Source organism: Chaetodon trifascialis, chromosome 10 (assembly GCF_039877785.1).
Source record: "Chaetodon trifascialis isolate fChaTrf1 chromosome 10, fChaTrf1.hap1, whole genome shotgun sequence".
In the NCBI taxonomy this organism is placed as follows: domain Eukaryota; kingdom Metazoa; phylum Chordata; class Actinopteri; order Chaetodontiformes; family Chaetodontidae; genus Chaetodon; species Chaetodon trifascialis.
In genome coordinates this window covers 15,237,500-15,262,128 of record NC_092065.1, presented here as the reverse complement: position 1 = coordinate 15,262,128, position 24,629 = coordinate 15,237,500, and the positions used below count along the sequence as shown (strand labels likewise).

General features: G+C 41.2%; 5 protein-coding genes across 8 annotated transcripts in view; 4 read left to right on the top strand and 1 right to left on the bottom strand.

Moving 5' to 3' along the window:
- LOC139337089 (genetic suppressor element 1-like) overlaps positions 1–6,581 on the top strand; it is a 38,462-nt gene extending 31,881 nt beyond the window's left edge. For all 3 annotated transcript variants that reach the window (XM_070971454.1, XM_070971456.1, XM_070971455.1), the window contains exons 9-16: positions 91–677; positions 828–940; positions 1,034–1,313; positions 2,760–2,873; positions 3,014–3,394; positions 3,591–3,890; positions 4,373–4,476; positions 4,646–6,581. In XM_070971454.1, the coding sequence (XP_070827555.1) occupies positions 91–677; positions 828–940; positions 1,034–1,313; positions 2,760–2,873; positions 3,014–3,394; positions 3,591–3,890; positions 4,373–4,476; positions 4,646–4,783 (2,017 nt within the window). In that variant the 3' untranslated portion in view covers positions 4,784–6,581. The remainder of the gene's footprint in view (positions 1–90; positions 678–827; positions 941–1,033; positions 1,314–2,759; positions 2,874–3,013; positions 3,395–3,590; positions 3,891–4,372; positions 4,477–4,645) is intronic.
- A 173-nt stretch (positions 6,582–6,754) lies between these two features.
- Positions 6,755–9,204, bottom strand: LOC139337092 (dynein light chain roadblock-type 2). 2 transcript variants are annotated; one of them, XM_070971459.1, is made up of 4 exons: positions 9,150–9,204; positions 8,774–8,849; positions 8,517–8,684; positions 6,755–8,380 (listed from the first exon to the last, which is right to left on the bottom strand). In XM_070971459.1, the coding sequence occupies exons 1-4, from the start codon at positions 9,165–9,167 to the stop codon at positions 8,337–8,339; spliced, it is 306 nt and encodes a 101-aa protein (XP_070827560.1). In that variant the 5' UTR covers positions 9,168–9,204; the 3' UTR covers positions 6,755–8,336. The 2 variants fall into 2 exon arrangements, with proteins under 2 accessions (XP_070827560.1, XP_070827562.1); XM_070971461.1 differs by having other exon boundaries at positions 8,218–8,380; positions 9,165–9,203.
- A 60-nt stretch (positions 9,205–9,264) lies between these two features.
- On the top strand, positions 9,265–13,961 carry psmd7 (proteasome 26S subunit, non-ATPase 7). Its single transcript, XM_070971457.1, has 8 exons — positions 9,265–9,399; positions 9,854–9,945; positions 10,499–10,591; positions 10,686–10,783; positions 10,875–10,955; positions 11,947–12,038; positions 12,156–12,354; positions 13,380–13,961. Exons 1-8 carry the CDS (start codon positions 9,326–9,328, stop codon positions 13,641–13,643), a joined length of 993 nt encoding a protein of 330 aa, XP_070827558.1. The 5' UTR covers positions 9,265–9,325; the 3' UTR covers positions 13,644–13,961.
- An 824-nt stretch (positions 13,962–14,785) lies between these two features.
- On the top strand, positions 14,786–21,414 carry hprt1l (hypoxanthine phosphoribosyltransferase 1, like). The gene is made up of 9 exons (XM_070971458.1): positions 14,786–15,233; positions 15,591–15,697; positions 16,093–16,276; positions 16,535–16,600; positions 16,697–16,714; positions 17,214–17,296; positions 18,868–18,914; positions 19,764–19,840; positions 20,835–21,414. Exons 1-9 carry the CDS (start codon positions 15,216–15,218, stop codon positions 20,880–20,882), a joined length of 648 nt encoding a protein of 215 aa, XP_070827559.1. The 5' UTR covers positions 14,786–15,215; the 3' UTR covers positions 20,883–21,414.
- Positions 21,415–21,661: 247 nt separating this feature from the next.
- Positions 21,662–24,413, top strand: nudt7 (nudix (nucleoside diphosphate linked moiety X)-type motif 7). Its single transcript, XM_070971490.1, has 3 exons — positions 21,662–22,179; positions 22,258–22,416; positions 22,514–24,413. Exons 1-3 carry the CDS (start codon positions 22,024–22,026, stop codon positions 22,862–22,864), a joined length of 666 nt encoding a protein of 221 aa, XP_070827591.1. The 5' UTR covers positions 21,662–22,023; the 3' UTR covers positions 22,865–24,413.
- Positions 24,414–24,629: the final 216 nt, after the last annotated feature.

Genomic DNA, 24,629 nt, shown 5'->3' with positions numbered 1-24,629 from the left:
AATGATTTATCCTCCTGCAGTGTCACTCACTGTGGTGAGACTTTGAATCTAAATGTAATTTTAATTTTGTTTTTTTATTTTCCAAAACAGAAATAGTTCAGTCCATCACAACCCAGGCAGCAAAGATGTACCTCCCTGCCTTGGTGCTCCGCCTCCCCTTATCTCCCCGAAAGGCCCCCATCATCCCTCTGCGCCTCCGACTACACTGTGGAACCCAGCCGCCCTCATCGACACCCCCGCAGACTCCCGCAGAAAACTCAACCCTCCTACGGCACCGAGTCGGCCACCTCCGGGACTGACCAGAGCCGACAGACCCCCGCTGAGCTGGGGGGAGAAACTGGAAGACGCAAGCAGGAGGAGAGCAGAAGGCACAGAGAGGTACGCCACATTGAGGGGAGCTAGTTTACAAGAGGCTGGTTCCTGGAACAAGGCAGAGCAGGACAGAGCCATCCAGAGCCTCTATCACCGGCATCACATCAACAACCTCCACCAGAGGCCCTGCGTGCCTCCTGACCTTGGGAGGCAGTGCCAGGCAGCCTCTCCATCTCCAATGAGGGAGCGGCATAGTCAGCCGCCTGACAGCATGCTGGTGTATGACGAAGTTCTCCAACAGCACCGCCGGCTGCTCAGCAAGCTCGACCTGGAGGAGAAGAGGAGGAGGGAGGCCAGAGAAGGAGGTGAGCACGGTGGTGGAAAGAGAGGGGATTTATGAGCAGGAGGGGAAGTGGCCGGCAGACGAGTGGTTGCTTGTGCCATTAAAACTAACCCGAAGGCTTGCAATTTCTTTCTGATGAAAGATAATTTCTCTCTTGTCCTCCTCTTACCAGGTTATTACTATGACCTGGATGAGTCATATGATGAGAGTGACGAGGAGGAGGTGAAAGCACACTTGAGGAGAGTGACAGAACAGCCCCCACTCAAACTGGACACATCCGTGGAGGTGCACGAACATACACACACTTCATACATACACACAAGGTTTGAAAATGTTTGTTAGAGCGATATACGACTGCCCAAATTTCTGTCTCCAAAGAAAGTAGAATTCCTGCATGTGTGTGGTCTAACCACCCTGGCCCATCGCGATGAGCTTCTGGCAAGGAAGAGGAGGAAGAGGAGGAGGATGATGAGAGAGCGCAGCCTCTCTCCGCCAGCTGCGCGGGGCAAGAGAAAAGCCTCTTCACCTTCAACACCTACAACTCCCTTAACTACCCCGTACTCTGCCGAGCAGATGGACAGCACCCCCGAACTGGAGGAGAAAAAGGACTTCCTCCTTATGTTCAACCTCTCTCATGTCAGCCCACAGCAGAGGAGAGGTAACAACCTGTTAAATATCCACACACAAACATCCTACGTGCTACTCTGCTCTCTTCACACTTGTTCGGGTGATTCCTTGTGGGAAAAAAACAGCTTGAAGTTTCTCTCTTTGTTTTATTATTTACCAAGGCTGTAGGAGGGGTGAGAAGAGAATAAAGTTAAGGTGCATCTGGAGAAGATTTTCTACTTTCTCCAGCAAGAGTATATTTGAATCTATGGCCTGTCAAAATATACTATCAGTTAAAAATGTATGAATTCTTTTCAGAAATTATTCAACTAGTGTATTTTTTGTGTAAAACTGTAGATATGCATATTTTAAGAATGAGCAATATTTAATATTTAAATAGAGAAAGTTTGTAATATAAAGTTATATAGTAGTTTTTGTAACAAATAATAATGTCAATAATACAGTAAGCATGCGACAAACACGGCTTTCATAGGTTTAGAACTCAGTGTTGTTAAACGTCGTGCTCATTATTTTTCCATTACTTATTTTTAAAAATCTGCGAATTTGCCTGTTTCTTTTCTTAATTCTAAAAATCTTTTACCAATTCATTAAAAAAACAATCTGATGAAAAGAACATAAACGAGACAAAAAATTTGTTAAAAAATGGATTTTAAATTAGCATTTGCACAGAAACTATCGTTTAGCTTTTATCGCTAATTACTTCCTCAGAGAGACACTGGTGCATAATCAGCAGCTCATTTTGCTCCCTCTCAAATTTCAGTCACATTTAATATTAAGGTACACACAATCCCCATTAACTAGTTGCTTATTAGCATGCATATTAGTAGCATATATTTATCAATGCCTTATTGTGGGAGGTAGAGTTATTAAGGGTTAAGTTATTAAGATTGTAATTCATGTACAACAACTTCCTTCCTTCCAACTAGCAAGCAGGAACTTGGAGGTTATTGAGGGAAAACTTCATAGCTGTTGAATATATTCATGCAGAATAAGGCTTGATAAGTGCTTTATAAGGATTAATAAAGGGTCATTATGCTACTAATCTGCATGCTAATAAGATAATCATTAATGGTGAATATATTTTACTTTTTTTTTTCTTTTTAATTTTCTGTTACCAGACACAGTTTCTGATCTGTCAGCATTGCAAGACACCCTAGTTCACTGTAAACAGCCATAATCAGCTTCTGGATAAATAGGGACATAGAATCTCGACAAACATCTTCGTCAACATCATCAATACGCTAAAAAAAAACACTGTATGTTTTTTGTAGAAAAGGTGGCAGAAACTGAAAAAAATGACCTAGCATTAAACTTTAATTTCTGTGGCCACAGTCTGTGATGGTGTTGTACTGAACATTTCCTCCTCTTCGCCGATTTGCTGACCTTTTTCTGTCAGTTCCTAGCTTAAGTCAATATTTTAAGTCCGTTTTTTCAAAGATGAATGACAGGTGTTCTCATTCTGTCTTTTCCTCTGTAGATAAGGAGAGGACAGAGGAGCTGCTGAGGGCCATTCAGAGGAAGACTGTGACGTTAGACACACTCAGATATAATCCTTTACCTCCATGCAGCAGTCCTCCTGCTCCCTCAACTGGTGAGATACACACACCCACACACACACACACACACACACACACACACACACACACACACACACACACACACACACACACACCTTTATATGCCTAAAGTTGCAATAACTCTTTCTAAGGAGCTGTACCAATTTATTTTTAGGTGACTCCTCATCAGCCCCTCTGCCATGTCAATCAAATGGACATCCGTACCCAGACTCTCCCAGCCCCTCCCCTCCCTACCTACACAAACCTAAACATCTCCTCCATAACAACACGTTCAAACCCTCCATGGACACCCACGTGGCTCACATCCCTCCGCCCTTGGCCCTTCATCATGAACAGGCCGAATTCATGGAGGCTCAGCCAAACAGGAACCTCCCAGGCCTCCAGAACGACGTTGTCGCTTCTCCCCAGAAAAAGGAGCCCAGTCCCGTGCGGAATGGACGGAATCGGCCCCTTGAGAGGTTCACACCTGAGGCCTTTGCTCAGCACTTCCACCAGGCCGTGCTGCAGTCCACACAAAACACACTACAGAACAAAGGTTAGACGCTCATTGCGTTGGTGCATGACCATTAGACTTGATTGTGAAATTGAAAATGATTATTCTGCCCCCTAGTGGTGTTATAATGCAATAGCATATACAATCATTAACCATACTGGCTCTTTCTGAAATATTGTACTAAAAATGGCCTCAGAGACTGACATTACCTTTTTGTCTCTCACTCTTTTCTTCAAAGGAGTCTCGAATTGTGTCCCTGAGGCGGGCATGAAGGCTGACCGCTTGTTGCCTCACAGCATCTCTCAGCTGAAAAGTTCACATCTTAACCATGCCCCTCAGCATCCACACATCAACGGCCATCACTTCCATTTCCCTGTAGCCAGCAGGCACACTCCAGGAGCGCCGGAAAACCTGTCGGATGAGGACGAGGAAGAGTCTGGCCAGGAAGAGGAGGATGAGGAGGCGGAAATAGAAGAGGCTCCAAAGAAGTGGCAGGGTATTGAAGCTATTTTTGAGGCCTACCAGGAGTATGTGGATGGTGAGTCAGTCTTAAATTTTATGTATGTAGCCCAAAACTGTGACTGCATTTAATAATTAAAAGCCAGATAACAAGATATTGGCCAATGTTTTTTAATATAACATAAACATTTCTAGTAAGAATCCCTTAAATGTGGTTATCAAAGAACTGTGATGTCCAGTCTGGTTCAACAGTGGGTCCATTTATTCAGCATTGCTCACTGAGGTCCAACTCAGTTTCACAGACGCTGTGCAGGCATATATGGTGTCAGTGTTGTTGGTTAGAGTCTATTATTTTTGAGCATTTTGATTCTTGTAAGAGTAACAAGATGCAAATTTCTTGTTTTAGGACGCCAAATGAGTGCAGAAGTCATTTTTCTCTGTTGTTCAATTTGGACTAACAGTTGATAGTTAAGTCAAGTCAAGGTTGTTTGTGTGTAACATGTATTTGAATGGACATCACTTTCCCTCATCTGTGGTTTCTGTGTGTTTCTCTTTGTGCAGAATGGAGTATAGAAAGGCAGGTTCTTCACAGTCAGTGTAAAAGACTTGAAGCACAGAATTACAACCTGACCAGAACTGCAGAGCAGCTCTCTCTCACTATGGGGGTAAGTACCTGAGACCACACCTGCATGCCTGCAGATTTGTGTCTTGCAGATTTGTGCACTTTTCATCCTTTAATGTGTTCCCATTTGCACTCCTATTTGTGAGCGATGCAGCTTAGCGCAGAAAGTCTGGGTCCTGTAATGAGAGCCGTGTCCATCTTTCACTTCACAGGAGCTGGTGAGTCAGAGGCAGAAAGTGAGAGAGGAGAGGGAGAGACTGCAGGCCCAGCTGGAGCACTTCAGGAGGTGTTTGACACTACCTAACATCCACTGGGGCAGGGGGCAAGTCAACGGCCACACGCCGAGGTGACCTCTGACACCGACTCTCTGACAGATTCGCCTCTGACAGCGAAGGTAACAAGAACAAGACAGGCTGGAGCCACACCACTCTCTGCACTTGAAGCACTTGAAGGAGCCGGTCCTTGTCTTGCTACGCTTCTGGACAGTCAGTGATGTCACCTGACAGGGTCCAGATTTTCTGATTACCTGCCATGTTTGCCATGGCAACTGTAAACCATGTTGACCATATAGTCTGGGCATTCACACTCTCTCTCATTCTGCCCATGGATTGCAACAACACAGGGTACGTGAAACAGCATCTTCATCGGAGTAATGCTAAATACTCCCTCTACTAGTTCCTGAGACGGCTTTAAGGACTCTCCACCATTTAGCTCATATCATAGCATCTGTTGCATAAACTGTATTGATCCACGCTAACGAGATGTATCAGCACAAATCTGTAGCCTGTCTGGACAGCAATGAGAAGAGACTTAAAGGGACAGTTCATCCCACAGTCTGAAATGTTTTACTTTTAACTATTAGGGGAGTATATGCAGACTTCCTTCTGATACAGTCGGTTGGTGTAGTTCAGTAGAAAGAAAATATTTTTTTTTTGGTGCTTTGAGCAACACAAGCCGAGCGCCATCGAAATCTAGATGGATAAATAGCACTACAGCTAAGAGGAGAACCATATATTTTTGATGTGGGGTTGAACTGTCTCTTTAAAGTGGTCACTTGGTTAATACTCAGAGAATGAAAATCGAGGAAGGAGGAATCAAAGCACACCTCAGGCCTTAAACTTGACAGGATGCACTTGAAACAGAATAAGAGGAAATACTTGACCGTCCTCTGTGTCGCATGATGTTATAGTGTCTACTGAGCACCGTATCTGACGGATGATGCAGTCTGTGTGCTGGTAAAGGTTCTGCAGAGGATAGGAAACCTCAAAAAGATATTATCTATATAATGGCAAATGGGATCAGTGAGGTTTTTGAGGTTTAAGACATTTTCCATTGGTAAAGTCACTTGCGATAGACGAAGAATTTTGTATGTTTTGTCTTAACCATTTCTTGTGGGAAGCCATATGTTTTGTTTGAATTGCTGCTGGTCAGAATAAAAATGTTTAGAAAATGAAGGATGTTAGGACAGTTGTGTTTGAAAAATGTTATGTGATGTCAAAAATGTTTGGGAGGTGGGCCAAGATGCACTGGAGATAGATGACAACATGGCAAGTATCAGTCTTTGTCTCACATTGTCAAGATGTCATGATGATAGCTCAGATGGTTCATCCCAGACTCTGTGTCCGGAGGCCTCCACATGCCTATATTGACAAAACTTGAAGAGAATAAAAGTTGTGATTTTTTTTCTTTTCTTTTCTTTTCTTTTTTTCTTTTTTTTTTTTTTGGAAAAAGCCTTTTACTACATTTCTTAGATAACTGGCATCACTCGAGTGTAACCACAGTACTTTTAGAGATAATGTCCAAACAAATGTTTTCACCCGTCTGAAGGTGATTTATTGTGGCATTATTTTGAAAAACCAAGTTGTACTGATTTTATTTTATGTTGTTTTTTTTTTTTTTTTGAGGAAACGAAAAAGCCAAATTATTATTCAGTTCCATTTCAGGACAGTGTCAGAACTAATAAACGATATCATTTGTCTTGGTACTCTTGGAGCACTTCAAACAATTCTATAATTGTTTATAGGCGACATACAGACACTGTCCCTCTGTGGGTAACAATAAACTACACCCTCTCTCGTCTTTTGATGAGATTTATTTTTGTTCAAGCCAGACAAAACAGTGTCAGGAATTCATAATTTCTGCCTCTTTCTCTCTGAATAGTAAAATCCCAGGAGCCTGTTCCTATAAGTGCAAGCTACAGTAGCAATGTCCCACAATCTCCTGACTGTCCTGCGTCCCCTGTTCAGTCTCCTCTCCAAACTTTCTGTGAAATCCTGCATATTTGTTTCAATCAGTTGTTATGTAATGTATTATTTGGGATGTATAATTGTGATGAATTATTTATTAACATATATTGCTGTAAATTCGAATGGAAATTTACATTAAAATATTTGTAAAATGCCTTTTGTCTGTCATTGTCATGTACAGTATCTGTACATATCACAGTGGACTGTCTGCATTTACTCAGGATGAGATAAAAAACATTTAGCCATTTCTTCACCTGACATAAAAACAGGGTTATACATTACTGTATTCATGCAGATTCAACATAATTGGTTTCACGGCACCATGAAAAAGAATCATCTACAAGTAGATGAGTAGTAGTAGAAGTCCACTGGAGGAAAAAACACTGTTCCTCCTAAAGGTATTCTCCTCTTTTGGTGATATGACGATGGCAGTTGATGGTGCTAGCTGAGATGTCGCCCTAACATCTCTAATGGGTGTTTAATTGGGTTGAGATCCAGTGTCTGTGAAAGCCAGAGCATATGATTCACACCACTTTCACACTCATCAAATCATGCAGTGACCCCTCGAGTCATGTGGATGGGCATATTGTCATCCTGGAAAAGACTCACACGTTTCAACAAATGATAAAAGCAATGGTGGAAAGCCATTAGAACTTAAAGGCTTGAAAGAGTGGAGGCATTGTTAGGTTATCTGCCAGTAAACACAAAGGAGAGACAGACGAAGCCTCATCTGATTAGAGCATGACACTAGATGGGGTATGCTACATGTCTAAGGCTAAAAGTTGTGTGTGAGTTGTGCTATGTTTGTGTTGAACTATTAATAAAGAGCCCAGTAAGCAGAACAGGGTGAAACAAGGGTGAGGAAGATGTCAATCAAACAGCATGAATCAGACAGCAGAAATGAAATCACCTGAGTGAGTGGACCGTGTGCGTACAGGGCCTTTAAGATTTTACATGCAAATTAACGCCTCTATGAAATATGACACATTCCTATTGATACCAAACAGTATAAGCAGTTAGCATTAGCTCCATCTTGACCAGCTACAACATTAAAATACTGCTTATACTTGCATCAAGCAAATCAATTATATATAGTAATATTACACTGACAGGGTCCAGTGTGAATAAGAAGATCCTTTTCTTTTGATAATATGCAATTTTACTCAACTAATAAAATTAGAAAATTTGAATGCAGTACGTGATGATTTCACAGAGTTGAATGCAGACCCCCCCACTCTAGTCACTTTTCCAGGCACAAAGATTACTCAGCTTTGAAAGTCACTTAGATCTTTTCCTCTTGGCATCTTGATATAAAATCAAATCCAAATTAAGGCAAGTATGGCAGCATTTGTTATGTTCCCCCTCCCCCTTTATTCAGGTTTTTCATTTAATTTGTCACCCGTCTGCACATTAACAGAACGGAAAGGGATGATCGAGTAAATCCTGTACAATGACAAATGTATTCAATATTAACACAGAGACATAAAATGATCATGTAGATTAAGGATTAAGGCAACATGCTTGAGCTCTGAGAAGAAGAAAAGAGGGATTATGCAGCTCGTGGAGCAGTGTAACACAGTGGAAAAAGATGTTTTGCCTGGATAAAGAACCACCATGTGACAAAGCAAAGGCTGACTTGCATGGCGATGTCCAGAAGCTATTCACATGGGTTCTGGATGACTATCAGCAGAAAGTCATTCTCTGCAGGGACATAAAAGAAGACAGAGATACAGATGTAGTATAAATAGCAGAGCCAAAAGCATTCCTAATTTACAGCTGTGGGCTGGGATAATATTAAACATTTATCATCATAAAGTCAACAGTACTACATGCTCACCTGGTGCAACCAATATTTCGTGTTTCTTGGATCGGATGCGGAGGAAGGTGAGGTCATTCTGAGGGTCAATATCCCTCACTGTGCTCCGGGCCTTCATCGTGAGGTGGCGAAGAAGTCCTGAATACTGGACCGTTGTGGAGTTATCTAAAGTCGTTCTGATGGGAATGCCTGAAACGATAAAACCTTTACATTCAGCCTGTGAGCATGCTGTGTCAGAGAAAGCTGTTGTGCTGGATATTTATGCATGTCGGCTTTACCTTCTGCATTTACAACTATTGTTCCAATCACACCTTTATGGGCTTCGATCCTCTTCAGTGTTTCCTCAACTTCAGCCTGCAGGACAGAATGAAAAAAGACATAACAATAAAAAATATATATATATATATATATATGAAAGGTCTGTTATAGTAATAGCACACAAACAATGTTTGGTTTAATTTCAGTCAAGTCATGTTAGTTTGGGTTGCTGTCAGTAAAGTAAGTTACATGCCATGCCGAGAAAATATAATTGATGCACTTCCAGGGTTTCTGCTTATTTAACGTTAATATAAACATCAATAACTTTATCATTAAGTGACATAAAGGGACAAAATTTTTAGAAAACATTTCCTACACAAAACAACGTTAACTTACGTGCTCAGTTCCTACCATTTTGTCTTTGGACGGCTGTCTGCAACAACTCTTCTGCCTTCTCTCCGCGTCGCACTGTTGCCAAGAGAAACGGAAGAGACGTCAGGCGCAGGCGGAAGTGTAGCGTAGCCGTCATTGTGTGGAGTGGGCTTGCGAGCTGTGTATCTTTACTGAAAAAAATGCCGGAGTTAGCGGTGGAAAATGTTGTCGTTCATCCCCTGGTGTTGCTCAGCGTGGTTGACCATTTTAACAGGTCAGTAAATTCTATATTTGTTTTCTGTCTGTATAAAGGTTAGAAGTTAAAATGTCCAAAAGCGTAACGCTTAAGCTAAGCTAAGCTAATGTTAGCCCTGCTGAGTCAGAGCCCCGTTAAGAGTGAATGCAGACATGACCAGGCTAGTTAGCTCAGTGGAATCAGTTTAGTCCGTAATCTCGCCAGTGAAAACAATACGCGTTAAATTGTTAGATTAATCGCTAACACAGCAGGATTGATTAGTAATTGAACTCGCTAGTAGGCACGCTAATGACACAATCTTACCATACATTTCATTGGCCATGGAAAACATGAAGATCAGGGCATTAGCTTAGCTTAGCGTTCAGTGGCAACTTACTGAACGACTCGGAGGATGTTTATGAGTCATGGTGTTCAGTTTTGACAAACAACGATAAATTAACAAGATAATTTGTTCTGTATTTTTTATCTACAGGATAGGAAAAGTTGGCAATCAGAAACGAGTGGTTGGTGTCCTTCTGGGATCATGGCAGAAAAAAGTTCTTGACGTCTCAAACAGTTTTGCAGGTAAGTGTCATGTTTACAGTGTTTGGACAGTAAAAAGTTGAAAAAACCCACACACACACATTTTACAAAACTACAAAAGTATATCTTGTGTATACACACGTATATGTATACACAAGATATACTGAGTTTTTTTCCTGTGATATACAAGCTCTTAAAAGACTGGATCCTTCACTTCATAATAACACTAGTATCTTTCATTCGACCATCCCTGTCTGCTAAATACTCACCTTTCAAACTTCACATCCCATTTTGTAATTCAAGCTTTATGTTGCAAATTTGTAGTCTTCAATACTAAACCAAGTTAACCCAGATGACATCATCAGAGTTAGTTTTTTAGACTTAAGAAAGCTCCTTCCAGAGCACAGAAAACACTACACAACTTTGTGAACAGGGTGAGTAACTGGCTGATCATGTGCAGAATCAGGGCATTTATGCTGTTTATACTTGCATTAGACAGCATTTAAAGGACACAAAATTACTCTCAAAGTCAGTTTAAGTCTGTCACAGACAGATGCTGCCAGTACTTTAATGCATTGTCATTGTTCCTTTCCAGTGCCATTTGATGAGGATGACAGAGACGACTCAGTGTGGTTCCTGGATCATGATTACTTGGAGAACATGTATGGCATGTTCAAGAAAGTTAATGGTAAGGCATAGGTCTGAGTAATTCACTTGTGTTTTACATTGACTCTGTTAGCCTGATGTTATACTTGTGAATAACTATCTACCCTGGTTTGCAGCCAGAGAAAGGATAGTTGGATGGTACCACACGGGACCGAAGTTACATAAGAATGACATTGCTATCAATGAACTCATCAAGCAATACTGTACCAATTCGGTATGTAGCTACATTGCTTTTTTCCACTAATTAATGTGCATGTGTCTTGATATCACCTTGTTCTACTCAAATGTCTTTGTTATCCTGCCAGGTGTTAGTCATTATAGATGTGAAGCCCAAAGATCTTGGTCTACCCACAGAAGCATACATCTCTGTGGAGGAAATACACGACGTAAGTGAATCATGGATTGCACTGAAGCAGACAGAATACCAGCTGGTTCTGAAAGGGTTTGCACTGAACAGTGTTTCTGGGAAATATTTTTTTATTGCATTATAAATTACATAATAAATACATTTCCATGACTTTGGTGACAATGCATGCAGGGTTTCCTGGGCACCCTGCTGGTGATACGCAATTAAATTGATTTTTATGGCCACTCTTTATATTTAATATATCATAATGGTAAACTGGAAAGCACACTGAGTTGGAAGGCCTTTAAAGAGCTATAGTTTTTTCCCCTTTCATCTGATTTGTAAACATCTTTCAAACTGGACAAAAAAAACCCACAAACGCCCACTAACATCTGGCTTTTGTCCTTAGTGGGAAAGGGTACAATCAGCATTCATTCCCTGATCAAATGACTGCAATAGCTATGGGTATTTATCAGCTCCAGCTCCAATCAGCAGTGATAGGAACGTGTCACCCGTCAGGTTTCACCCCTTCTCTGGCACGATGATGATGCACCTTGAACTTCTGGATGTTTGGGTGTAAATATTGCGTGATATCAGAAAGAGTTGCCAACTCGTGATTATCTCATAAAAGATGAATAAAAGATAAACCATAACCACCATAATATTGTCACTGGCCTCCATACTGCTTTCTATTGTCTTTGTTCTCTGGTGTGTGTATTACGTTGAACGTGGCTCACCAGAAAGTAAACAGAAAGGCAATAGGATCAGGAGTGAATTGCCTATTTCTAGCGGGTTTACCCATGGATTAGGAAAAGCTGCATACATGGGCTAATTTAGATGTAAAGGTGGTGTTAGAAAGTCATTTTATGAAAGGTGGTGGCCTGTACAGCAGTGCTATCCTGTTACATCTGTTGGTTTCAAACAATGAGACTTTTCTTGTGAGCGGTTTTTGTATGTTTGTCAGTTTATACCTAACTTTGGTTTTGAGTACTGTTAGAGTTATTTTCATTGTTGTGATTTACCATTTCTAGGATGGCACTCCAACATCCAAGACATTTGAACACGTCACCAGTGAGATTGGAGCTGAGGAAGCAGAGGAAGTGGGTGTGGAGCACCTGCTCAGGTACTAAACAAAACTTCAGTTCACACACTTTGCTCTGCTGATAATTGCACAACAGCTGCTTTATACTGTATAAAAGGTGTAAAAACATTCATACCCATGCTCATTCACTATCTGCAGAGATATCAAGGATACCACAGTGGGCACGTTGTCGCAACGCATCACAAATCAGGTTCATGGCCTTAAGGGACTCAACTCGAAGCTGCTGGACATCCGCTCTTACCTGGAGAGAGTCACAGCAGGCAAACTTCCCATCAACCACCAGATCATCTACCAGCTGCAGGATGTCTTCAACTTGCTGCCAGATGTAAATCTACTGGTAAGTTGTTTGTGTTTGAGGCACAAAGACAAAGAAATCAACATATTTGTTTAAAATAATAATTGCAGGGAAATCTTTTGAATTGCAGTGAAGCTAATTTCACTTTCATTTTAAGTGAGATCTGCATTAAATTGCATTCTTTTACAATGAATTAAAGCTGCAGCAGTTAATTGTAACTATAATATTGGCACACTTACAATTACAGCAATTTTGAACTGAACCAAAGAAATGTGACGAGGAAAACAAAAGATTAAACTGAAAAAATAAACTCTTCATTTTTAGCTTTTGTGACTTACTGAGCTTCTCGTTTTATCCACTGGAGGGCAAACTGAGTCGCTTTAGAGCACATTGTGCTCATGTGTTGACCAGAGTGAACTGTGGTTCCTGACATAGAAACCTGTACTCAGTACTCCTCATTGGGGTTAGACTTAGGTTGAGATTTGCTGTAATGATTTTTTCCAAATTGAATTTTGTGAACAACTTTGAACTCTCAAAATCCATAAAAAATCAAATTCAGTCATCTGGAGTTGACTAATTGATAAAATATACCAAAATAATTCTTAATATTTTTTTTTAATATAATATGTACAAATGTACATATACATAGTTGCTTTTTCCATTCTGTATCTTGTATGCTTTTAGATTTTTACCGTGACCTCTTTAGGCCACTGCGCTTGCTCTTTGTAACTTGCTGCTTGTAGCTTGTAACGACTAAATTTCCCCGGTGTGAGATCAATTAAGTCTTATCTTATCTCTGTAACATAAACAAGACCTTGGAGATGAGTGCCTGCTCTTTGTTTAATCCATGGCTCAACTTTGATGGTTTCTTTTCATCTTTTCATATCACTTTTGGGTCCCTGCATAGAATTTGGTAACAGGAATCCGCTTGCTTCTAATCTCATTTATTATTATAGTTATTATTTAGCAACCCGACTCTTATTTATTTCATGCCATTTGAGCATGGCGTGTGCTGTATCGTTTAGACATGATTTGCGATGCTGAATGTTACATCTTTGTCTTTGCAGGAGTTCACAAAAGCCTTCTACCTTAAGACCAACGACCAGATGCTGGTGGTCTACCTGGCCTCACTCATTCGCTCTGTGGTGGCTCTGCACAACCTGATCAACAACAAGATTTCCAACCGAGATGCAGAAAAGAAGGAAGGACAGGAAAAGGAGGAAGGCAAGAAAGAGAAGAAAGATGAGAAAGAGAAAAAAGATGAGAAGGACAAAGACAAGGAGAAGGAGAAAGCGGATGGCGGCAAGAAAGACGAGAAGAAGAAAAAATGAGTGTTCTTCCTTTAAGGTCTTTTCTCAATTCACACCGTCTTCATCTGGATGGTGCTCTACTTTCTGCCCACACTCACAGCTCTGTATGTGGGTCTCAGGCTAAAAGTAGGACTCTATATGGGGAATGGTGTCATTTGAGATTTGGCCTCACTGTCACAAGTGGCACTCAGAAAGACTGTTATTATCGTGCAGAGATGATGATGTTTGCGTCTTTGGTGTTCTCCCGGTGTGGTACAACACCTGGTATCGTTTTTTTGTAATATGGAAAAATGTTTTGTTTCTGTATAACTCATTAAATTGGGATCACATTCAAAATTGGTTGTTCAGTTTTTACTGTTCTATCTTATCTTTCCAAATTTAAATTTAACGGTTGGTAAATTGGCATGTAATCAACATGCCTGCAGAAAGACGTACTGATAATGGTTGTGTCAAGATCACTGTGAGCGAGGAGTTGTGGAGAGAGGGTTAACTTGGGACACAAACATAGCAGTGAACTGTGTGTGTGAGTGTGTAAATATTCCCCACAGGATCGTATGAACTCAGTTATGCTCATTATACACTGAAGTGAAATTGAGGACGAGTTATGTTGCTAAGACCCTGCTGTAGATAGATCCTGTTAAAAGCAATGCACATCTGACACTGACAAAATGACATTCTAAATTGATGCTAAACAAACAACTCTGTGAAGTATTAGTACAGGATTGCTAAACATGCACTTGAAGGTAACAAGGATGAGATGTTTAAGAAGTTCAATAAATTAAATTGTAAAAAAGTGCCTACATGACAGCTGGACAGTCCACCTGCTGATGAAGAACACATTATATGATTGAAAGCTCCTGAATAGTTCCTCATTTGACCTTGAGGTGAGATTGTTGTCAACAAATTTTACAATACAATTATTTAGAAAATAAACACGTGCTGCACATTATACCACGATGGAAGTAAAAGAAATACTACAAAAATATAAGATTTTATTCAGCTGAATGTAATGTAGAAGTGAGTATATATCTCGGGACATTTGGGTTTTATACGTCTATAAAACTGAGTATAGTTCTTAACTGAGTCCACAGCACAGATGCAGTGAAACCACGCGCGCTGGGCTGCAGCGCTTCTGGTGAGGAGAGGCGTTAACTGTCCGTTTTATTTTTAAAACTGCGTCATCTGCAGCTTCTCCCAAACGCTCGCGGCACATCGCTGCCATACTCACCAAAACAAGCCGCAGCAGTAGTAGTAACCTCTATTGCGGGTTTTGAGCTCAGGTTGTGTCGCGTAAATCAGATTACTGGGAAGGTAAACTGGGTTCTGACGTAAGGTGCTTAAACCCCGGGCGACAGACAGAGGAGCATCGCATGTGCTGCTCGCGCGCGCTCACGGTCAGCAGCAGGAGGAAAACGGCTCGTGACACCTCCAGTCAACCCCCCCACCCACCCCCCTCTGGCTCTCTCTCTCTCTCTCTTTCTCTCTCTCTCTCTCTCTCTCTCTCTCTCTCTCTCTCTCTCTCTCTCTCAGGAACTGAGCATGACTCCTCAGACGTTTCACTGCAACTGAACAGGACGGACGACCGCTGGAAACATGGCTTCGTATTTGCAGGTGAGGCTGTAAACTGCCGTGCTTGCTGCTGCCTTGCTCGGGGGGGGCTTGTTTTGTATTATTGACAACTTGTTCACTTGTCAGGGTGTGGTTGTGCTCCGCGTCCTGTAGGCCTGCTCTCGCATACGGCAGGTGGCACGAGCTTTCCAATCAGTATTTGAGTGTTTGATGTCCGTTAACGTCCCTCCAAAATCTCAGTCACGTGTGTGCGGGTATAAACAGGTGGTTGAGAGGCTCGGTGTTGCCAGGGGCGAGAGGCGAGAATGGCTTCACTGTGAGCGGATACGTCTTTGGCGCACGTTATGTCAGTGCAGTGTGTTGTGCGCTGACTTGAAGAGATGGCTTCTTATGTTCCAGATCGCTGATGATGAGAAGGGCCACGAGCTGGACCTTTTCTGCGTCCCCAGACATTATGAGAACGATTTGGACAAGGTGATCATCCCCCATGGGCTCATCATGGACAGGTGAAGCAGTCAACAGCAGCAACAAACACTGTAATTTACTCGCCTGCATTTCTGTCAAGTCATCTGACAGGCTTACTTTCTGTTTCACTCTCGCACACATTCACCCTGGTTTAGGATCGCAGGAGTGCATTATACTGTATTTGTTTGACAAATCACTGAAGCCCACATCCTGAAGTGGATTTGAATGTGGATTTTGAAGGTAGTCCTTAAATGTCCAGTGCAGTGCTGTTGAATGGACTGTAAGCAATTATGTTTGAGTGCAATATCACATCAAGGTTCTCCTCCCCGCCCAGAAGAACTGGACTGTATCCACCATTGCGCTGTAATTTACGATGCCTCTATTTCCTCTCTCTCCCTCTCTTACCTCCTGTGTGTGTCCCACCTCTCTGGTCCAGGACAGAGCGTCTGGCCCGTGACATAATCCGGGACATGGGAGGACACCACATCGTAGCCCTGTGTGTGCTGAAAGGGGGCTACAAGTTCTTCGCAGACCTCCTGGACTACATTAAAGCGCTGAACCAGAACAGCGATAAATCAGTGCCGCTGACGGTGGATTTCATTAGGGTGAAGAGCTACTGCGTAAGCTGCCGCTTCTCACTTCGTTTCCAGGAATCCCTTGTGCTGATGTGAAGTGTGTGATATGGCGTTGACAAAATACGAATGAGAGCAGTCAGCAGTGGGCCGCTGTAGTGATCAAAGTGTGGAGAGTCTGGGTGCAACGTTCAGACATCTAATTTCTCTCGTGTTTCTAGCAAAACACATAAGACAAGGTTAATCCAAACTGAAAGTGTAACCGCGCTGGGATGGACAATGTCGTCTCCTCTTTGTGTCCCCTAGAATGACAAGTCAACCAACAGTGTCAAAGTCATCGGAGGGGATGAGCTGTCCAATCTCTCAGGCAAGGTTAGTCCGCTAGTGTTTGCCAGGCAGAAATGCATCAACCGCACGGTCTTTCACAGCTGCATTCTTCATCAAATATTCTTTCATTTCTCTCTGCAGAATGTTTTGATTGTTGAGGTAAGACTTTCTTTTTATTCTGCCTTATGTTTGTGCGATATGGATAAAGTCAGTATGTGTGAGTTTACGTTGTGATAATGATAGACATCATGATATTGTATGTTTTCTGGAAATTCACTTGAGAAACTGTTTCAGCAAATAAACTACCTGACAAATCAAGGTGCGTCATAACAATAAGGCAGAAATCCTCATTTCAGCCTGACCCAATAATGCCAACCACACTGACATCAGTCCTGCTCATTGATTTGCAATATTTATCACAGTGATATAAATACCTCAAAGGGATCACACCATTTTGTTCTAATCCTCAACCCTTGTTGTGATTTCCATGTTAATATTGCATGAGTCTGCACCAGGATTCATTCAGTTTGTTCATCTTTTTAAAATATCAAACATAATTTTTTAAATTTAAATCAAATTGGATATGAAACATCAAAGTTATCTGTGAGTTGAATAAATATATTTTTCTTTGTGTATGCCTCTACTCCATTATAAAAAGGACATTGTGGAGACGGGACGGACGATGCAGACGCTTCTTTCTCTGCTGAGCAAATGTAATCCCAAAATGGTTAAAGTTGTAAGGTAAGCACAGTCAGACATCTGTGTATAGTATGTGTGTATATACATTAGTCCTATCAATTCTGTATTCTCTACCAATCTTTACCTTTTTAACGTTCAGTATTTCTTGTCCCTGTTCTGAGCTGCATGTCTGTTCTATACAGTGAGAGTCAGATTGTACGTGTCTGCATGGTTGACCAATAAAGCCGATTCTGGGGAACATTTTACAATCCAGGAAACTTAATTGCAGACATTCCCTGTAACTGGGTATGTCACCAGGGAGAGGGAGAGTGCATATAACAGTGCTCTTAGCTAATGGACGCTCTCCTTTAGGACTGTATTAGAGATGTAATGTGATGGAGGGAGGGAGGGAGCAGCTTAAGAGTTAATCTGCCGTACTATTAACTGCACTGTGGAGGTAGAGGCGTTCTCTCTGAAGTATTTCAGAAAGCTGGTTGAAGCAGGAAATGAGCTGAAGCAATGTGTGTTTCCTCTCATGCTTGCATAACATACAGTAGTTTTTGTTTGACCCACTGTACATGGGTGGGGTCATTGCTATTGCTTTGATGTTGAGGCCATAAAGTAACTTGCTGCCAATATGTAAGCCTCCAGTGTGATTAACAATTCTTAACTGACCGATCTATTTAAATACAGTTATGACTTGAAGGACTGGTTTACCCAGTACACACACACACACACACACACACACACACACACACACACACACACACACACACACACACACACACATACAAACAAAACATTTTCTACTGCGTTATCAGGCTGTGCACAGAGTTCCTGTTCCTGCTGAGGTCTTGTGGTATCGACTGCTGACATTTCTGCTGCTACTTCAACACAACAGAACTGCATCTAATTTTACATGTGATGAACAAAGCATTAGAAAACTCAAAGCGCCCGTTGCTCAGATCAATTTGCAGACATTCTCATTTAGTTTTTTTTTTTTTTACATAAAGTAAGACAATTATAGTCTATACTGTATATAAAGGCACATCTTTATACAGCTCTTCATGCACAGTCTGTGGTAAAAAAGACAGACAGCGAGATTATTCTGAACAGTGTTTATAGAAAGTGATACGGCTGTTGAGGAAAATATTTTTGTCTGTAATTTCTCCAGAAGTGATATCAGCCCATCTGTTAGATGGAACCACTTATCCTTTAAAGGGTCACAGAGAGCTGGAGCCAATCCTGGCTGACACTGGGCAAGAGACCAACCATTCATGCTCACATTCACACATATGGGCAACTTAGAGTCGGCCGTTCAGCAAACCGAGGGGAACTAATCACTGCACCACTGTGCCATAACCAGACACAATGGTGGATGAATTGGTGAATTTGCCTGTAAGACAGTAGGCCTCAAAAGTGGACCTCAATTTACTGACACAAAGATTGATCTTGAACCATGAGTGAACATTTGTTTTGATCAAGGTGTTGTGCAGGTGTAACAGTACCAGAACAGCAGCATCAGTCAGAATTAAAACCTGCACTGAAAAGGTTGCGGTTACATTAGTGCTCTCTGTTTGGCATGTTTCTCTTTTGTTTCATATGTCCTGTATTGTCCTTGTTCGTCATTACAGCCTTCTGGTGAAGAGGACCCCAAGGAGTTCAGGGTACAGACCAGACTGTGAGCACCTCTTTACTCACTTTATACTAATGCTGCATTCACATGCATTCAAGCAGCAGATGGTAGACAGCAAACCAGAAAATGTCCAGTAAGGGTAAACAGCGTGAGTTAAAATGTTTTAACTTTGTACTGTCCTCCATGATGGAATTTACAACCGGCAGAGTTTACAAACTTAGTAACCAGGAATGATCTGGACAATGAGAAGTTAATAAATGATTTAACAATACATGTAATAATTAACAATTAAAATATCATCATGCGTGTTTCATTTTGCCGTCCTGACATTTGGTCCGTCTGCCTTCTACCATCTGCCTGAATCCATGTGAATGCAGCAGAAGACGCGTTGTGTATTAACATGCAGTAGTGCTCGTTTCATGCCAGTCACTCGCATGTGTGTCTGGCTCTTTGAAGGGTTGGCGAGCTGTTATTTAATAGAGCTGTGTTCTCCATGCACGATTAACATTCATTTCAGGTATATCTACTCCGAATGTAGCTGAGCCTGGCACTTACACACCAACCCATGCCTGATAACCCCCTGCTCACACCATCTCTGATTATGTAATGCTTTTAGGTTTGAGTTGGATAATCTCTTTAAGATTGTCCCTCAAGGACAGCTGTTACTGTAAGCGTTTTGACTTTCCACGACACAGCACTTACAGCTTAAGCACAGCCTCGCTCAGGCAGTAAAAGAGCAACATTTACTAGTTCACTACAGAGCCTCTGATAACAGTAAACGCTTCCTGATCTCCTTTCATGTCAGCCTGAGCGCTCTACTTTCACTGCACTTAGAAGTTGTTGTTTGGTTGCTTTATATGACTCACATTGATGGTGTCTGTGTATTCATTTCAGACATTGGTTTTGAGGTGCCTGATGCATTCCTGGTGGGTTATGCTTTGGACTACAATGAGTACTTCAGAGATCTCAGTGTAAGTTGGCTGCAGGTGATTGCTTCAGATGAAAAGTATGAGGACTGACATCTCATGAAACTATAGCTGTCTCCCAGTTGCATGCTACATTTGAATTGTCTGCAGTATACTGATATGATATATACATATTATGCAAATATAAACCATATCGAGGAAGTACATCACTGAACAGGAAATAATGCATTGCCTGCATTATGTCTGTCAGTCAAACTGTGACCTTGAAACTGAAAATTTCAGAATGAGAAAGTAAAATGTTTTCAATAATCTTCAGCCTTTTTCACAACCAGATGCAATTATTTTAGTATTTTGCCACTGTGACCATGTCCCCATTTTTGTTTTGCATTGTGTAAGAATAGTGCACATTAACTGCAGGCTCAGCAGTCAAGTGTTTTTTCAGAATGAATAGTGGCTGTTTTGAGTATACATTTTGTCACTGTTACAGTGTGAATACACTTAATTCACAAAAACCTGCCTACAGTTGCAGTTACAGAATTGGGACATGGCTCATATTTTGTAGCTTTTATATTTGACAAGAAATTGTTACTCAGATGCCTGTCAGCTCCCAAATTCTAATTAGATTCTGGGAAATGTTTAATATTTTTTTTATTATTTTTAACATTTTTAACAGCGACTGAATGAGAAGCTGCTTCAGTTTCAGGGTCATAATGTAATGTCATTAGTAACACCTGAGCATGATTACATGTCAAAATGTCTTTTCTGCCTATTCAGATGGACAAATGCTAAATTCGTCCTACTTTATTCAAATTAAACTTGTATTTTTCTTGTGATTTGTGCGTAATGAGCTCTGCAGGTTGTTAAAGCAGTCACATTTCCAGAACACAATACATGCCCTCAGTGTCTACAGTGATGGCTACAGCCCTGGAAAGAGCATATGCACTATAAAATGTCTAATTTAAACAGATGATAAAATTCCTGGACAATAGAAATGCATTAAACATCATTTCACTGTCCTCTCTTTATTTGTTTTTCACAGCACATCTGTATACTGAATGATCAAGCCAAGGAGAAGTACAAAGTGTGAGCAGGGGATGCGTTGCAGAGGCGAGGACTGAATCGATGAAGACTAGGACCACTGTGATGACCCTCCTTAGCTTTGCTGTGTTTTTGAATCTTATTTATTTTTCTACACATGAACCCACCAAATGTGACTTGTGGGTTGTAAATAACTTAAAGAAGAGCTTTCAATTTCTCCCCTGTTGAATAGGTGGGATCAATTCTGTATATTATGAATATTTTGGTTGTTAAATTTTAATTTATTTATTCACTTGTGTGTATGGACTTTACCTGTAAACTGCAGTTTTACCTTGGAGATAGAAAGATGCCATTCATTTATTCTTGCTCGTCCAATCACGTCTCAGGCTACTGCTTTATGTACAGTGAGCTGTCAGTCAGATTTAAGTAGCCTTTCGTACATGTTTCTTTTTGGAGTTACAGTACACATTTATTCCCTCATTATGCCATGAACTGACTGACTTGGAATGTACTGTGTGTTTTATTTAATATATTTTGTTTTCAGTAAGGACCTGTTTACAGCAATACAAATCCTGTTGAAACCCCTGAAATCCTGTTTTATTTTTTCTGTTGCACTTTTTTAACGTATCACGAGCTACTTTACGTCCATATTTAAGAAAATTCACCTTTTCCATTTCCTATCCTTTCATGTAATAACCTTCGCATTCCCATGTATGATACGTTGGGTCTTATTCTTGGGAAGCACACGCGTATTTGTCAATTCCGCGACTACTGCGCCTTGACAGCTAGCCGGCTAATTGTAGCTGACGCGGAAGCTCGTCGCTTAATGTGACGTCATATTTTCGCTTTGAGATTTTGTTGTCACGAAACCGCAGCCGAGCCGTCGTAGAAATTAACCATTCAAGTTACGTGAGTGATATTGGCCGCTAAAGCGAGTGACATGTTACGCTAGTTACCATACAAAGCTGCTAACATTAACATTAGCTTTGTGCTAAGGTTAGCTTGCCGTTGCACTTTGTGACGTCAATGCGTAGCTCCGTTACACTTTGTACTGGTTACCGAAAAGAAGTTAACACTCGGTGTACAAAAGACTTTGTCCGACCTGGAAATCTAGTTTTATTCTGAAGACAGGTTTTTTTTTTTTACTTGTATGACATAGGTTGGCTCCCAGTTTGATTATACTCGCTGCTATGCATATTAAAGAGAAGACGATAGCCACTTTAAAGCAGTTCGACATTGGAGACAAGCTGTCGTTTCTCCCGGTGCTGCCCAAAGCCTCAGTACTGATCTCACTGTTCGTGAGGGACGGAGAGCTGTTCACCTGGATGACCCTGCGCTCCAAACAGGTCACCCGAATGGATGATAACTGCGTGAAGGACTGAAATATCTTTGAGTCAACTTTTGATTGACTTGTGTGTCTGTAGCTGCGGACCAGCGGTGGTGAGGTGTGTTTCCCCGGTGGGAAGAGGGAGCCCAGTGACAGAGATGACGTGCACACAGCTCTGAGGGAGGCGGAGGAGGAGATAGGTCTACCTTCAGATGAGGTTCAGGTTGTCTGTAAACTCTTCCCTGTGATCAGTAAGGTAGGACAATACAAATCATTCTTGTCTTTCAGTGCATCAGCTGTGTTGGGTCCATCTCTTTCTCACGTTACCCCCTCCCACCTCCATCTCTTACCAGAATGGTCTGTTGGTGACCCCGGTGGTTGGCTTCATAGAGGAGTCATTTTGTCCCAGTCCAAACCCTGCAGAGGTCAGTTCTGTGTTCCCAGTCCCTCTGGATTTCTTCACCAGCGAGAGGGACCACTACGTTGCTCATGGTGCTGCTGGGATGGTGGGGCCTTTGCACTCTTTTCATTTTGAGGACCCTGATTCAGGAAGCCAGTATCACATATGGGGACTGACTGCCATGTTGGCCATTCTGGTTGCTGTCCTTGCTCTCAAGAAAAAACCCGAGTTTGATGTTGGTTTTAACTCCGAGGATCCATCAGCTTTCTTCCAACAAATTCTACACAGAATTAGTAAACTGTGATATTAGCAATCAATTTGTGCCAATATATTGTACTTGAAGCCAGATTTGTCATGTGATTACAGTGCATTGATTTACTACACTGATTGTGAGGAACACGCAGGATTTTTATTTGAAGAGATTAATATAAACACTTTTCAGGGCTTTTTGTAACTGGTGTATCTAGGACAAAAGAAGCAAATCAAGACGCTTAAGTTTTTATTAATTCATTTAATGTAGCAGCAGGATTACAGATATAAACAGAAGAGTATACAAATGTCCAGACCAAGGCAAAATACATGTTAATAATAGTTAAGATGTATGATAACACACTGGGGTTGACCTTTATCCCAACTGCAGGGTTTTAAGGCTAGATACTAAAGCTCAAGCTACACAGAACGGATACAACAGAACTGTTGGAGAATGTGAAATAGATAGCGAACTAGGAAAAGTGAGCAAACTGATTACACACAAGATACAGCTCACACTATTGGCAATTAACAGTTAATTTATCATGGTTGCTCCTTTTGATCAAGCATTTCACAGCAACAATAGTAATGTTGACAAGCACATCAACACAAGAAAGCTCTCCATAAAACAATCTCCACGGTCTCGTCCCTTTTACCTCACATGTACAAATCTCATGAGGCATGAAGAAAACATTTTCAACAGAAAATAACAAAGTTGACAATTCACTGGTGAAGCTGCACAATATTATGTTGAGAGTGCTCACTGATATTTCGCAATGGGTTTCCAAACAGAAAATGTTCAAAGTACGCTATGGACTGTGGTTTATGCTTGTGTTCAGAAATAAAAATTCAATCAATGAAAAGTGTCCTGATGTTAAACAGTCCTAGAGAATAAAAAGGACGTGGAGCCAAATAGCAGTGACACAAAAGGGACACCAGTAAACACAGCAGAGTAACAGTTAAGTTATCAAGGCACACAAAGTTCTGTTGAAAGCATCACAATTGAAATTCAAGATACCCCTGCAGTATATTTCACATTTAAATATACATGGATATTCATTTACATGACTGAAGGACAAAACCGATATTGTGTAAAGATTTGTGTGCTATCTTCACCGCCATCAAATTCCTGTTTCTCGTGGTTTCTTTCAGGTGGAAGTGGCTTTTCGAAGAGTCAGACTGAGCATCCTGGATTGCTCGAAATAAAAACAACTGGACGTGAAAACATGAAATTACACCTCAATCCAAGACAATCTGACAAACGTACAGTGATACAAATGACATTTGGTGCCACCCCACCCGCCCCCTCTGCCTCAAAATATATGTTCTCTAAAACTGTAATTGGTCCGATGTTAGATGTAGAGCAAGCTCTATGTCCACACCATGAGGTAAAACTTACATTCATGAAACTGAAGTCACAGGTTGGCTTTCTGTGTTGGTATGGCTTCAAGAGGCATTACTGTTCCGCACTTCTTCCACAAACATCGTGTGCTCTTAAACTCCCCTACCCAAGAGGAATGGAATGCTTGGAAACATCACTACTGCGCTCTAACCAGACCTACAGTTAATGGATGAGTCAAAGTGCCATTTGAGATGCATGACATTAAAAAAAAAAGAAAGAAAGAAGAAGAAGTAAAAATACACACAAGAAACCTAGCCCATGTATTATGTCATACAGGTTGGGTAAAGTCAACGTTAAAACAGTAGAATTAAGTTCTAACATATCTGCTTGATGTCCACTTAATTACATTTCTAAGTTCAAACACTTCACAATAAACCTGCACTTCATGTCAGGGAAGCATACCAGCAATGATATTCTG